The sequence below is a fragment of the Nestor notabilis genome, unplaced genomic scaffold (assembly GCF_000696875.1).
Source record: "Nestor notabilis isolate BGI_N333 unplaced genomic scaffold, ASM69687v1 scaffold1250, whole genome shotgun sequence".
Classification (NCBI taxonomy): domain Eukaryota; kingdom Metazoa; phylum Chordata; class Aves; order Psittaciformes; family Psittacidae; genus Nestor; species Nestor notabilis.
The window spans coordinates 88,813-102,862 of record NW_009909500.1 but is presented as its reverse complement, the minus strand read 5'-3'; the positions used below and the strand labels follow the sequence as shown (position 1 = coordinate 102,862).

Sequence of the window (14,050 nt, the reverse complement as noted above, 5' to 3'; positions counted from 1 at the left end):
CCATTACTTCCTTCCTCTACTTTTGTTTAATTGCTGTTTCTTTTTGCATGTCAAAGGCAATGACTTTTTTTACTCTTACTAGTTGTCACACCTATTAGACCAAAACACCATGAGATCTAATACATTCCTCTTCTTCATTAATGAAATGATTCATTAGATGGCAGTCAGTGCACCTGCAGAAAGGAAGTGGGTTAGCAATATGGTCATTGAATGGAAACAGTGCGGACTTGTTACTGAGTCCTTTAGACCCTTCCATGGTTGTAGTGCACAAAAAGAGATCCTGAAAGCTTAATCACTGTAAGGAAGCTGCGAATAGAACTTGCAGCAAGAACATCACAGTTTTATTTGTGCATTGGTTCCTTGCAGTTTCAGATTGCCGTGTATAAAATGCAGAAAATCACAAATCTTTGGAAGGCTGAACCTTCATTTGACATGCTATAATCTTCATTAGAAGTTTTGAGCATGAAATTAAATTTCAAGGCTAACTTTCACTGTTAGTGCCTTCCTTTTATCTAGCATTTCTGTGCATAATAGCTTCCTGTTCTTTCCTACGGTGAGTAGGATTATGTACTTTGTTATTCCTTGGATTTTCACTGAACCTACATAGATTTAGATTAATTTTTTTAACTTTGTGATAGATGAGCTGGTTGGGTACGTAAATGTGTTTCCTTATTAAATACAAAACAATAGTAAACTTCCTTTAAGCTCTCTGGGAGATTGCGTCTCTGTTCTAGTCGTTTATTTATCTATTTGCATCTACATTTTCTATAGTCTCTAAACTGACAGTGCCTTCAAAGTAGGTTATTTGCAATGCTGGAACCATAAATGGTTTTATTTATCTTACTATTCTTGGTGTCTGCCAAGTTTTTCTTGTGTTTGGGAATTCAAATGGCTAAAGTAGGGTCTTGATTTCTGTGGTTTTGAAGAGAATTTTAGGTTTGGGTTTTTCTGAGTATATTTATTCCCTATATTAAACAAAAAAAAAATAAAATCGTTGGACTGCATTGAGATGTACAGTAAATAAAATCAATGTTTCAGAACATAAAGGTATTTCATATTTTCCAACTAGTGGGGTTTCTTTCCTTTACAATGGTGACATCTTGTGGATGTTGAGGAAGGAGCATCTCTGAAAAAATTTCCCATTTAAAAGTATTCTGGGAAAGAGAACACTATTCTCTGGGAAAGAATAATTGCTTTGAATAAAAATTAGGGTCCTCTTTTTAGATACATTCTGTAGAAGAAGGATCTTGTAGCTATTTGCAGTTAACTCCTAGTTGTACAAATACACACTAAAGCCATGGCAATAACTTCTAGACTTGGAAATCAAATAATATAATAAGAATTTTATTTCTAACAAAAAGTACATTTAACGAAAGTGTACTTGTTATATGTACTTTTTGTTAAAAGAAAGTACTTTTAAATAATGCTAATATTGTTCAATAATGTTAAACATTTCTGAAATGTTTGGTCTCAGAGGTACATACAGGAAGAAAAAACATGAATTTAAAATATTCAGGCAACATAAAGGAGGCTGTAGTTTATCTTGAGGAGTGGTTCCCTTTGAATATCATACTTTGCTGTTGCATTACTGCCTAATCTGTCTTGATACTCTAAAGCAGGATGCATTGATGCTGCTGGTACAGGCTGTGGATGTAACTCGGAAAAAAAACCCAATGCAAGCTACATATTTGCCCTCCTTTGCTAGGCATAGATAACAAAGAAATCTGGATTTGGCCAAGACAGAAGTGGTGGCTCTAGCACTATTTGACCTGTTTAAGAAGCTGAAAAAGATAGTTTATAGAAAGATGTTACCTTCTGCTGAGCATGTGTTTATAGCCAGCCAATTCTGCTGATGTTAGAACTAGGTGATGTTGAAGGTCCCTTCCAACCCAAACCATTCTATGAGTCTGAAAGTCTCTTTGGTATCAGGATCGCTGTGTCTTGGATTGTGTCAGGCTGTAAGTGAGCAGAGATTGCCAAACAGTTCACTTCCATAATGGTTTAAAAATCTAGGGTGACTGGGAGGGTTGTGAACAGTTCCACATTTCTAAAAGGGTTAAGGGGACTATCTTTTGACATGCTGAAAATACTGCTAAGTACTATGAATTTATTGCATGCTTTTTAAAAGTAATATCACAGGTCTTCTTGGTACAGATGTTCTTTGATTTCTTTTAAGGAGCTTGATTCAATACATTGTACAGGAAATAACTATCCTGCCACATATTGAATAGGTCAAAAACTGCTTTACAGAAGGAACTAAAAATATAGCTACATGTTAAATATGCAGTAGTCAGGTGCTTACTTGGAGAATTTTCCAGTGAACAGTTTTTGTCTGATGTTGAACATTTTTTATCATAGATCTTGATTACTACATATAATGTTTCTAATAAATTTCTTAGGTAAGATGATCCACTCTGTGGTAAATAAAAGAAGATAGTTTCATTTTAAAGGGCTATAAATCATCCAGTTCAAAGTCCTAATTTAGAAATGTGTCTTAATATCACTTAATGTAAAGCTGTCTGGGGAAAAAAAAAAGCAGGCTGTGTCAGCAAGAGAAAGGCTGTCTTAGAAAGCAGTGATTCTTAGAAGACTTGCAGATCACTGTAGGTAATTTTCGCATGAGGAATTTTGACTACAGAAGAAGTGACCCTTTGACAATACAAATTTGAGATTTGTATTTGGGATCTGAGAGAGAACATTGGACTAAAGTGCCCTTTTTGGGGATGAGCACTTTAGGGAGGGTGTAAATACCAGCAAGAACTCAAGTCTTGGAGGGCCACAAAGATGCTCTCGGGGCTCTCCTATGAAGACAGGCTGGGAGAGTTGGGCTTGTATAGCCTGGAGAAGAGAAGGCTCAGGGAAGACCTTATAACAGTCTTCCAATCCCTTAAGGGGGCCTACAAGAAATCTGGAGAGGGACTTCTTGTAAGGACATGTAATGACAGGACAAGGGAAATGGTTTTAAACTGAAAGAGGTTAGATTTAGATTAGTCCCTGGAGGTGTTCACGGCCAGGCTGGACAGAGCCTTGGGTGACATAGTTTAGTGTGTGGTGTCCCTGCTCATAGCAGGGGGGGTTGGAACTAGATGATCTTAAGGTCCTTTCCAACCCTAACTATTCTATGACTGGTCTTTAGGAAGAAATTCTGTAATATGAGGGTGGTGAGACATTGGAAGAGGTTACCCAGAGAAGCTGTGGCTGCCCCATCCCTGGCAGTGTTCAAGGCCAGGTTGGACACAGGGGCTTGGAGCAACCTGGTCTAGTGGAGGGTGTCCCTGCCCGTGGCAGGGGTTGGAACTGGATGAGCTTTAAGGTCCCTTCCAAGCCAAACCATTCTAGGATTCTAAGTCATGCCACAGAATTGATATGCTCAGTAGGAAGCAATCTTGTTACGAGGAGATTAAGGAGTTAGTGGAGACTAATGCTTAGTGGGAGTCCTCACTTGAGAGCTGCTGCAGAGGCACAGTATGCATCCTCTCCCTTGTCCAGAGTGATGTGGGGATGCTCTTGGCGCCGGTACCTTTTGTACTGGCTGTAGACAGGAAAAAAGAATGAAAGATTCTGTTGAATTTAAGAGGAAATTTGTTGGTACTTTGATCCTTGAACATCAATACTGTTAGCAAAATGGGGCTCTCTAGAGAGGCTTTCCAGGGTATATTTACATTAGTCATCATAGGGTACCTTCAAAGTAAATCTTATCTTCCACATATACTGTTTTTTGGATGGCATTGTGAGGTGGTTTGAAAACACAGGAACTGCGTTCCTTTTAGGCGAAGCTACACCAGATGAGTTCCAGGGTTGCAGATAACGCAGTCCAGTGACAAACAGGCATTCAGTCCTAGGGATCCGATCTAGTCTAAAGTTATAACACCAATAAAAAATCTGGAACATGTATAGTTAGTTGTTTCTCCCTGCAGATCTGCACCTAGCAGATAGAGATGGAGAAGACCAGATTCTGAAATTAAACTAATTAACTTTGAAATAAGTCTATTAGAAATTCAGGCATCTTGAATTTTACAGCATCTCTAAGAAAAAATGAGCCTTTATGTAAGGAGAAAAGTAAACAATGAAAGTATAAAAGGAATGTTATGACTACTGGTGTGTAAAATTCAGTATATTGCCTGGCTCATTGCTATGGTGTTTATTCCAACAGCATCTTGAGTATGGCCAGTACTGCTATGTCAGTGTGTGTCTATACTTGACTTAGATTATCCTGAAAGGACAAACATTTTTCCTCAGTACTGAGATTTGGTAAAGTTGTGTGGTGGTGGTTTATTGAAACCGATGGAGGAGGATTGGTATGTGAGCTCAGGCAGCGGCCGTTGAAATGCAGAACTGCAAAAAGCTTGTGCCGTATACTGAGATGCCTGAAATTTGGGATTTGGGGCTGTTGCACCTGGATGTTCTTGAACAGAAAGCACGCAAGTACGTATTTTTGGAAAAAAGGATGTGTGACTTAACACTTGCTTTGGAAAAACCTGGTTTTGGAAGGAAAAAAAAAATAGAAGCGGGTGTCTTACAACAAGAATGCCCCTTTGTCTAGATCCTACTTTTCAGGTTTTCTCCTGGCCAACTATCAATTCAGTCAGAAAAAACCTGCAGTTTTACAGTCTGGGAGATGTGCGTTATATGTCAATTAATACAATATGTGTACATAAAAGCACAAACCCAAGGAATCCTTTCCTTTCCCAATTTTAAGTTAAAATCCACTTTATGCACTCCGTATTTGTAAATATAATTGTGTTTCATAGAAATGAGGGTTGTCTAAGGAAAATCTGCATTTACAGAAGGAATCATAGGAAAGAATTGACTTAACAGGAATGGTTATTTCATATATACTGGAAACTTGTTCTTCAGTTGTATGTTCAGATTGAATTTACTAATTTGTCAAGCATCCTTGGAGGACTTTATGCAATTTGTAAACAAAATATAGCATAATTAGAAATCTGTTGTCTAAAATTCTGTGTGAGAAAATTAAATATCCTTATTGCAAAAGAAAGAACATCACAGTTAAATGAAGAGCCAGCTTCAGTTTTAAATACCTTTGTGGTCTCAGCGGGTGATTAGTGAAAGCAAGTTTAATAGAATTTATTGGATTCATTTCAATAAATGGTTGGCTGCATTGAAATGGTTCATAATGGTCTGGATGTGCAATTAGGCTGAGATTTAGGGAGTGCCCTGCCATTTGTAAGTTTTAATGAAAACCTTAATGAATTTAGAATAAATATTTATCTAAAATGAATGCATGTAAATGTAGCAATTTAGAACATGCAAACACTTGATTAAACTAATGAACAAATGCAATACTATGTCCTGAATGCAGGAAGCAGATAGATAGTACTGATCTCCCTGACTAGGGAAGATGCTAAGTTTAGTTTATTATGTGTAGCACCTTTATTTCAGAATAGGAAGAAAGTGATTCAGGCAGCCCAAAACTTGATGACTTCATTTCAGCAGTGTGTAAAGTTCTAGACCATAACTTGAGGAAAGAAATAATGAAGCACGTGTTGTGATTGAACAGTGAAACAATTGAAATGTGGATTTGTCTATGTAGTTCATACTAAAATAATTTGTAGGCAAAATTACAAGAAATGCAATATCTATCTGAAACCAGCATTTGATAATAGGAAATCATTGAAACTGGAGAAGATGGGGAATACATAAGGGATCAGCAAGAGGGAAACAGCTTCTTAATAGTGAAATGTGAGTGGGTGTGCTGCACATCTAACTTATGATTGAAAGATAGGAGTGCTACCTAAAGACTGAACTTGGGACTGATCTTGTTACATAATTTCTATAATTACTCATAAAACTGCTAATGAAATCTGGTAATACAAAGGTGGGAGTTACTTTAAATACAAAGAAGGACCAGAATATCCTTCAAAACAGGGTTAGAGATGTGTGGGATGTAATGACTTCATTGTGAACTGTAAATTCATACATTTAGGGACCAGGAGTACTAAGAATTTGTTTTATAATCTTGAAGTGTAGCAGGTGACTAGGAAAGCTTCCAGTAGACTGTCATGGCATCAGGCCTTGTTCTACTTGACCAATCTAGTTGATCCTGAGTTTGGGACCAGAAGACAAACAGTTAAAGGGCAGTGTTGGGTATAGGCAGGAGTGGCAGGCAGTGCAGCCCTTCTGGCTTGCCTACTCAGACTGACCCTTCAGATACTCTTCCTGGCTGAGGAAGGAAATGGGACTGAATAACAGCAACCAGATGGCATTTCTAAAACCACATCAGCTTGTGAGCATTAGGATTTCCGCTTCGTTCATGGAGAAGGCTGAGTCCTGACACAGCTTATTGCCATTTTGGAGACCTATCCAGGATTTCTCTGCCTACCGTTAACTCTACTTGGAGCAAGACTATTTGTAGGAGGTGGGAAATAATTACATCCTGTATGGATGTTGCGGTGCTGTGCAGTGGCAGTGTAGGGATGCATGAATACACCAACTACTACAGCCATTCTTGAACAGCATTTATCTTTGCATTTACATAGCAGCCATTTATTTTTATGTAGTTACTATCTCATCAGTTTCTTGTAAGATAAGTGATACATTGCTTGTTAAAACTTCCAATGGAATTTTTATTTTAAGTATGTTCAGACATATTTTCTTAGAAATATTTTTCATAATCTCAAATTCATTATCATATGAAGATTTTATTGGGTACTTGAGAGTAGTAATATTGGATTTGTTTTTGTGGTGGTTGAAACTTACGTTAAAGCAATCATTCTCAACTCAAATGATCAGATATCAAAGAATAGATAACAAATGCTTTATTTAAATGCTTTGATGAGATTGTATGGAAAAGAGGACTGTGGCACTTAAATTCAACACATCAATACTTCAGTTTTTTTCCTGTGATCCCAAAGGAAAAGATTAGGCTTGAAGACAGTAGATGATGTTTTCTCATTAGGTGGAAATTGATCTTATGACTTCAACTACTAGAACAGATTGTTACTTTGGCAGTTCATGAAACTCCTCAATAAATAGAAATTAGATTCTTTCTTTTGCGTTGTGTAGGTAATTGTTTTTTTTAAACCTATAGAATTTTCTCCTACTTTTGAAGATAATGTAATTGACTTCCAATTCAGATTTATAAAATTGTTTGCTGTTTTTAAAGCTTCCCTCTCTCCCACTCCCAGTGGATTGAGTGACACATTAGGAAGATAAGAAAGAAATCCAATTTTAAGTAAGTGGAGAAAATCGTATTTGCATAGAAAATAATAAAACATATTTTTCATTATCTTTGTTCTGCAGCTGTAGTGCTCTGTGTTGCACAAAAGGCATGTATTTAGTGAATGTGATGTTCCTGAAAAGAAAATGTATTTATGCTGAAATAATAGTGATATTTCATGGTATATGTATTTAAGTAGGAAAAATCTGTAAATGGTATTCGTAAGTTCTGTGTTTACCTTATGTTCCTAAGGCAATAGCCACACAAAAGTGGTGTTTAAATAGTATTTCAGTAGAAGTCAGTGTTATTCTATAGTGTTTTTCAACTGTATATTTCATTTTTGTACTGATAGGTACTGTGATAAACTCCATGAATGTTTTACACTTTCACTGAAGAGGTAGTGCTGGCCATGCAGTCTTGTGTTGGCACATTTAGGCATACATGGGCAAGGTGAAACATAGATAAAGGAACACATCCAGATTAAAAGCTAGCCTGGCTAAAAATAAAAGCAAGTTTTAACCTGGATGTATTCCCTCATCTGGCTCATGGTGCAGCCATGTGAAAACTGGTGCCAGAGGCAATGACAGCTGAAGAGTAAACAGTGAGGGGTGGCCAGGAGTGCCTTGTCTGTGGCAATGTTGACTGATGTCACTTCAATGCGTGTGTGCCTCGTGCATGATGATGTTGATCATCATATATGGATATATCATGATGATATTGATGTGTTCTTTGAAGAAAACATGATGCTTTCAAGCTTCTGAGTTCAGGTGAGTCTTCTTAGAATGCAGCCTTCCTCTGTGCCAGAACAAGACCTGGGTACATGGTGTATGTCTTCTCTATCTCACCTTTCCTGTTGTTCAGTGTAGACCAGCAATGAAGTACTGGAGCTGTCAGGGTTATTCTTTCAATCACTGATCTGGTTAACAAAGCTTTTGCTTGTCCTCGCTTCGATACATTCACTGTCATCTTGAATGTCTTTTATATTTGCTATCTGAATTCTGCAGTTCCTTGTCTCCAGATACGAAAAATCTCAGGGATCAATTGGCTTGCGAGGTAATTTGTGTGTCTTATTCACTATTTGCCACTAGGGGACACTGCTGACCACTGCATGTCTGTGCAAGAATGGTCGCTGTAATAAAAGTCTTAAATGTTTTTCATTTTCTGACTCGAGGCACTGTTTCCGAAATTCTGATCCCTTCCCTGATCAAAGAATACTTAATCAATTGTTTATGTTTAAGCACTTCTGGATTCAAATTGTTTCCTCCAGTGATTTACCGAATCAGAAGCTTGCTGAGGTTACAATTCTATTACAGTGTCTATTATTAATGCTTAAGAATAATATACTGAATTGTTCATACTCTCATTAGACCTCATTCAAATACCATTAATCTTTTCTGAGCAGAAGTTATAATGACCAATGAGAATTGAGTGTCTCCATTATTTAATGAATTGAAGGTAATTTGGATACAAGTGGACATCATTCTTCTGTAGTGTACTAGGAAAAGTTGACAACTGGTTAGGCACAGATTGGGTGACTGGATGTGGTCTGTAAGAAGTAATTGTAATAAGTTGCCCCAAAATGATAATACACATTGGAAAAATGTAATTGCCCCCTGCTCCGTCTTCCCCCCCCTCCCTTCCCCCCCTTCCTCCCAGATATATGCTTTAAAGTTATGAACTTGATGTAAGCTAGTTTAGCTAGTAAACTTTAGCAGCAACTCTCTTCTAAATGCTTGTCCAGTCTGTCCTTGACGCAGTGTAAACCTTTGCATCCAGGACATCCTTGGTCAGGAGAGCATCCTTGCCAAGGAGATCTGATACTTTTTGCACAAAGTTCTCTCTTGTTTGTTTAGAACATGGCTTCTTTCAAGCTGCCTTTGATAAAACTCAGCTCTTATATTCAGAGAGTCTGTAGACTCTTCATATCTACCCTGTATCACTTATTTTATGAGATATTTATCATTCATTTCCAGATGTTCTTTTTTTTTTTTTTTTTTGAAATGTAAAAGTCTTAGCCAACTCTGTAGTTCCAGTTACAGAAGCCATTCAATTCCTTTGAACATCCTTATTACTCTCGTGTAAACAGTTTCCAGTTCTAATCTATCTTTTTTTTGAGTAGGGTGTGCAGTTTTCTTAAGTACAGGCAAACCACTGATTTATACAGGGAGGTAACAGTGTTCCCTGTTCTTAATGTGATTTGGTTTTTTGACCATTGATGAGCGCTGATGTGGTGTTTTCATGAGTACCCAAAATGAGTCGTTGCTACTGACTAGTGATGGTTAGTTAAGAGATTATCTTCTTTTCAATCTAAAACATAGCTTACTTTTATCTATGCTGAATTTCATGTGTAATTTCATTGCTCAGTTATGTAGTCAGACAAGAACTTGTTCTGTGGTTCTGCAAGGGTTGATCTTACTCTTTCTGCTCTCCAGTAACTGCCTTTATCAGCAAACTTTCTTCACTGCTCATCCTCCTTCAGGATCATTAACGTATATGTTGAATACCTTGGGTGGTAGAAAGCCTTGTGGGACTCCACAGGCGACCTCCCTCCCTTTAAGCAGCAGCCATTTACTCTGTCTGCTGTTTCTTACTGTATTTTCTAATCAGTTATTTAGCCATGCAAAGGCCTTCATTCTCTTGCTACAAAAGTCAAGTTTCCTTGAAAAGTCTTTAGGGAGAGAATTCTGTTTAAAATCCAGTGAACATCCATGTCAATGTATCAGTTGTATCAGCCCATCTTGATTTATTCAAAGAACTTTAGTAGGTTTGGAGGACAGGCCTTCTTTTTATGAAAGCTATACTGATTTTAAGAGTAGATGGCAATTATATGTGTTGACTAATTCTGTCCATTTGTATAGTTTTTGTTGATTTTTCTGGTAGAAACAGAAGTGGAGCAGGTCAGTAGTTTTCCACATTTTCCCTGGAACCTTTTTACAAAGTTGGTGCCATGTGTGACATGTGGGATGCAGACTAGTTTTGAGGTTTTTTTTATGTGCTTTTCTTGGTGGTGTGTTTAATTTTTACTTTTTTATAAAGTACTGAGCTTCCAAAGATGGTTATGCCCACACTGTCTCCAACAGCTTTGGTGTTTAGTGATGTCCAGCAGGTTGAGGGAAGTTAGGCAGGCGGAGAGGGACGTAACATTATGTTTTAGTATCAGCATCAGATTACAGAAATAATTTAGCTGTTGTACAACATCTGTAGGCAATCACTGATGACAAGAATTTCAGTTCCACGATTTATAATGCTTGAAGTGGAACACATTGGTGTCCTAAAAATTCAGTGTTTCCTGTCTAGAAATAAAACCAGTTAATAATGATACACAGTTACTGACAAGAGGCAAATAGTGCGTATGCTGTCTTTTTTGTTTGTTTGTTTAAGTAATGTTCTGAGCATGTTCAGGGTTTACATAATAAGATTTTCAAGTTCTTCCAACATCTAGAGTATAAACGAGATGAAGAGACCATGTTTTAATTATTACAGAGCAAATGAACAATAAATAATTCTGCTGTTCGTGATTTTAATAGTACTATAACTTAAAAGTGATGCATTTTGCTGACTTTTGCTTATGTAGGAAAAAACATATTGGCTAAAATAAATTCAAAAATAATCTATAGCTGGGGGTTTTGGTGGCTTTGTAGAATGATTTATAAAATTTTACAAAATTTAAATATTTAAATCTTTTTCTAAAGCACTTCACAGTCTATTGTACTCATGAAAGGCAATGCAGAATGGTATTGGCAAAGGACAAATTTTTATTCCTGAGATTTAATAGGGTATAATCTATATTCTAACTGAATTTCCTGTAATGTTATTTGCTTTGGTATAAGCTATACTGTATTTGAAGTAACCACAGTAAGTTTTTCTCCAGAGGTAACATGCAGTGTATATTGTGCTGTACATTTTAGACCTGTATAGCATCTAAAAATGTGATGCATTATGCTTTTCTTTCAATTTGTGACTCATACAATATGTGTCCTGAGAAAAAAAAGCAGAAATGAATCATTATTATTTGAGCTAATCCAACGCTTTCAATTTGACTGACATCCCCTGTTGTCAATTTATTTCACTGAGCATCTGTTAAACATAAAAGCGTATACTGTATTTTATCAGAATGAGCAATCCTGACATCTGTAATTAAGCCTCCCCTGTTTCTGCTTTAGTGGCTTTAACATCCCTGTCTAACAGATTGTACAAATTGCACATTTGTTTACAAAACAGGTCCAGATTGTTCTTTGAACGTCCCTTCTACGGAGTCTTACTGGATTCTACCAAATGTTAAACCATTCAGCCCTTCCGTGGGCCGGGCTTCCCACAAGGCCGTCCTGCACGGGAAATTTATGTGGGTGATTGGTGGATACACTTTTAACTACAGTTCATTCCAAATGGTGTTGAAGTAAGTGATTTATCCTTTGTCGTATCCTTTCTGATGTAGCTTAGGGAAAACGGATCTTACCAGGGAGGTAGTCTCTACATTGCAACTTCATGGAAAGATTTAAGTTTTTAGATTCTCTTTATTAATGGTCTTATTTTCTGCTTGTAATTTTTTTATGATTAACAGAGGTGAAAATACAGGTACCATCAATCTGTATGTGATACTGATATGTAATTTCTTCAGTTTTCTGAAAACTGTTGCTATACTTTGCTGCAAAACATAAAAATGGGGTGATAAAGCAGAGAAATCCATGTGCTAATATTTTCATACAGTACATGTAGAATCTTATCTGCATTATTGAAGATAATTTATAATTATAGGAGACTTGTATTTAATGCATGAATACCTTGGGAATCAGGAATTTACTCTTTTGGTAGAGGTAGCCCGTGGTGCCGTGCCAGTATGGGTTAGGCAGGTCATCCATATTTCACTTCTTTATGACAGTTTGGATGTATGTGCACTTGATAACCTATTGAAAACGTAATTGAAGCTGCTATAAATATTACCTAGCTGATTTGTATGGTAACTTGTCTATATATAAAGGCCCTAAATGTGGCAAATGTAAGTGTTAGGATATGTTATCATGTTTCTTTCTTCTATTTTTGTCTGACTTTTTATTTTCTTTCACATGTTTGCAATTATCCAAAACAAATCCCATCATCTGTGGTGTTTTTCTTTTCTATCTCTGTTAATTATTTTTTTTTATCCCTCTTTCATCTTATGGTGTGTTAATGCATTAATGGATTAATAATTAATTAAAATTTAACAGAAATTAAAATCAGCCCTATAGCAAAAAAAAGTGCTCAGTATTAACTCTTCTGAACAGTGAAAATGATTGTGACAGAAGCAGTTGAATGGGGTGGTTTTTTTACGAGGCTAATAACAGTGACCGTAGCAACGTTTCATAACTTCCTAATAAGTTTGGTGATTTCATTACAGCTCCATTTTCTGACATTGTTGATGTGTCCCTGAAAGAGCTGCTCCTGTTTTGCTTGATGAACATTTGTACACTGTTGTAACAGTTCAAAATGATCATGTTACTGCTGCTAACAAATTACCATGTCAGATAACTAGTGACTGATCAAGTCTGCCAAACAGATGTCAGTTTGAACATATAAAACCCTCTATTTCTCTGCAGGTAGAAAATGTTTACCTTTCTATTTCTCTTTTAGCTACAATCTGGAAAGCAGTATATGGAACGTAGTACCTGTGTCCAAAGGGCCACTCCAGAGATACGGACACACTCTTGCTTTATATCAGGTTTGAATTCTTCAGCATCCTATTTCATGAATTCCTTTGTGTGTGCTGTTAGTGATCTTAAAATGATTCATCATGAACACAGGTTTTTTTTTTGAGGATAATTTAATTTCTAGTCCCTAAACATCTTGTATTAGTGTCTTAGTCAGTACTTAGATGTATTGAACAATTTTTGGAAAAGTGATTGTGCAGTAGATCTAAGTCACTTACTAGCTGACCATAAATCCTCAGAGCTAAACCTCCCAATAAAAAGGGACTAATATAATTGGGGTTGCACTAAGGGGAGGAGAGCTGGGGAACCAAGTCAGTGCCCTTGCTGACTGGGCACCATCCCCAGGGGCTAAGCGTAGCAGGCAGAGCCAGGGGTTTGTAGCAGGTTCCTTTGACAGCCCCAGACATGGCAAGAGATGACCCAGGTCCAGGAACTATTCAGGGAGTTCAGTCAGGGGCACAGGGAGAACATGGCCTGAGACAGGACTGGAGAGAAGGCTACAACACACATGTGAGGGCTCCATCCAGGAGACAAGCTATGACAGCTCCATCCAGGAGGCAGGATCACAAGCAGTCAGGGACTGAGGGTCCTCTGTGGGAGGCTGGTCAGGACCACTAAGGCCTGCTAATGCTGTAAGGGCTGTGTCAGTAAGAAATAAATCTTTATATGTTTTTACTTTTATTACTGAACCAGAGCAGTATTAAAATACAAACTGTTGTTCTATGGTATCATTATACTTTAAGTTCAAATACATACGAACTACTGGCAGTTTTGCTCCTACTGATATCATGTGTTCTGCATGCTGTTTATTGAAAGCAGTGTTAGAGGCTTATTTCACTATATTTAAAAGAAAAAAATACAAAAAGATTCTCTGTATTGATAGCATATAAAGACAAAAATGATCTTTATTTAACAAAGGCTTTTGTTTCCTGGTTAATTTTTGGCTAGTATGAGTTATGTCTCCAAAATACAAAGGACCAAAAGTGAATGCAGTGTGTAATATAGCCATGTACAGATGTTGGCAAACTTGTTAACAGTGACAGAGAACTACAAAATTTGTATCACATTTCCAGTTGTTTGTGTAAGGTACATCCGTCAGGGAAGAACATAAAAGATTGTATGAAGTCTGACCAGAGTGTTCATCTGGCCGGGTAACATGTCTTGTATAATGGGTAACAGTAAATTC

General features: G+C 37.1%; 1 protein-coding gene across 1 annotated transcript in view; it reads left to right on the top strand.

Annotated features, from left to right (window-relative positions):
* Positions 1-14,050, top strand: part of ATRNL1 (attractin-like 1) — a gene marked incomplete at its 3' end in the record, with an annotated part of 97,628 nt that overhangs the window by 10,197 nt on the left and 73,381 nt on the right. The window contains exons 6-7 of the mRNA XM_010020651.1: positions 11,402-11,576; positions 12,788-12,875. Coding sequence (XP_010018953.1) covers positions 11,402-11,576; positions 12,788-12,875 — 263 coding nt within the window. The remainder of the gene's footprint in view (positions 1-11,401; positions 11,577-12,787; positions 12,876-14,050) is intronic.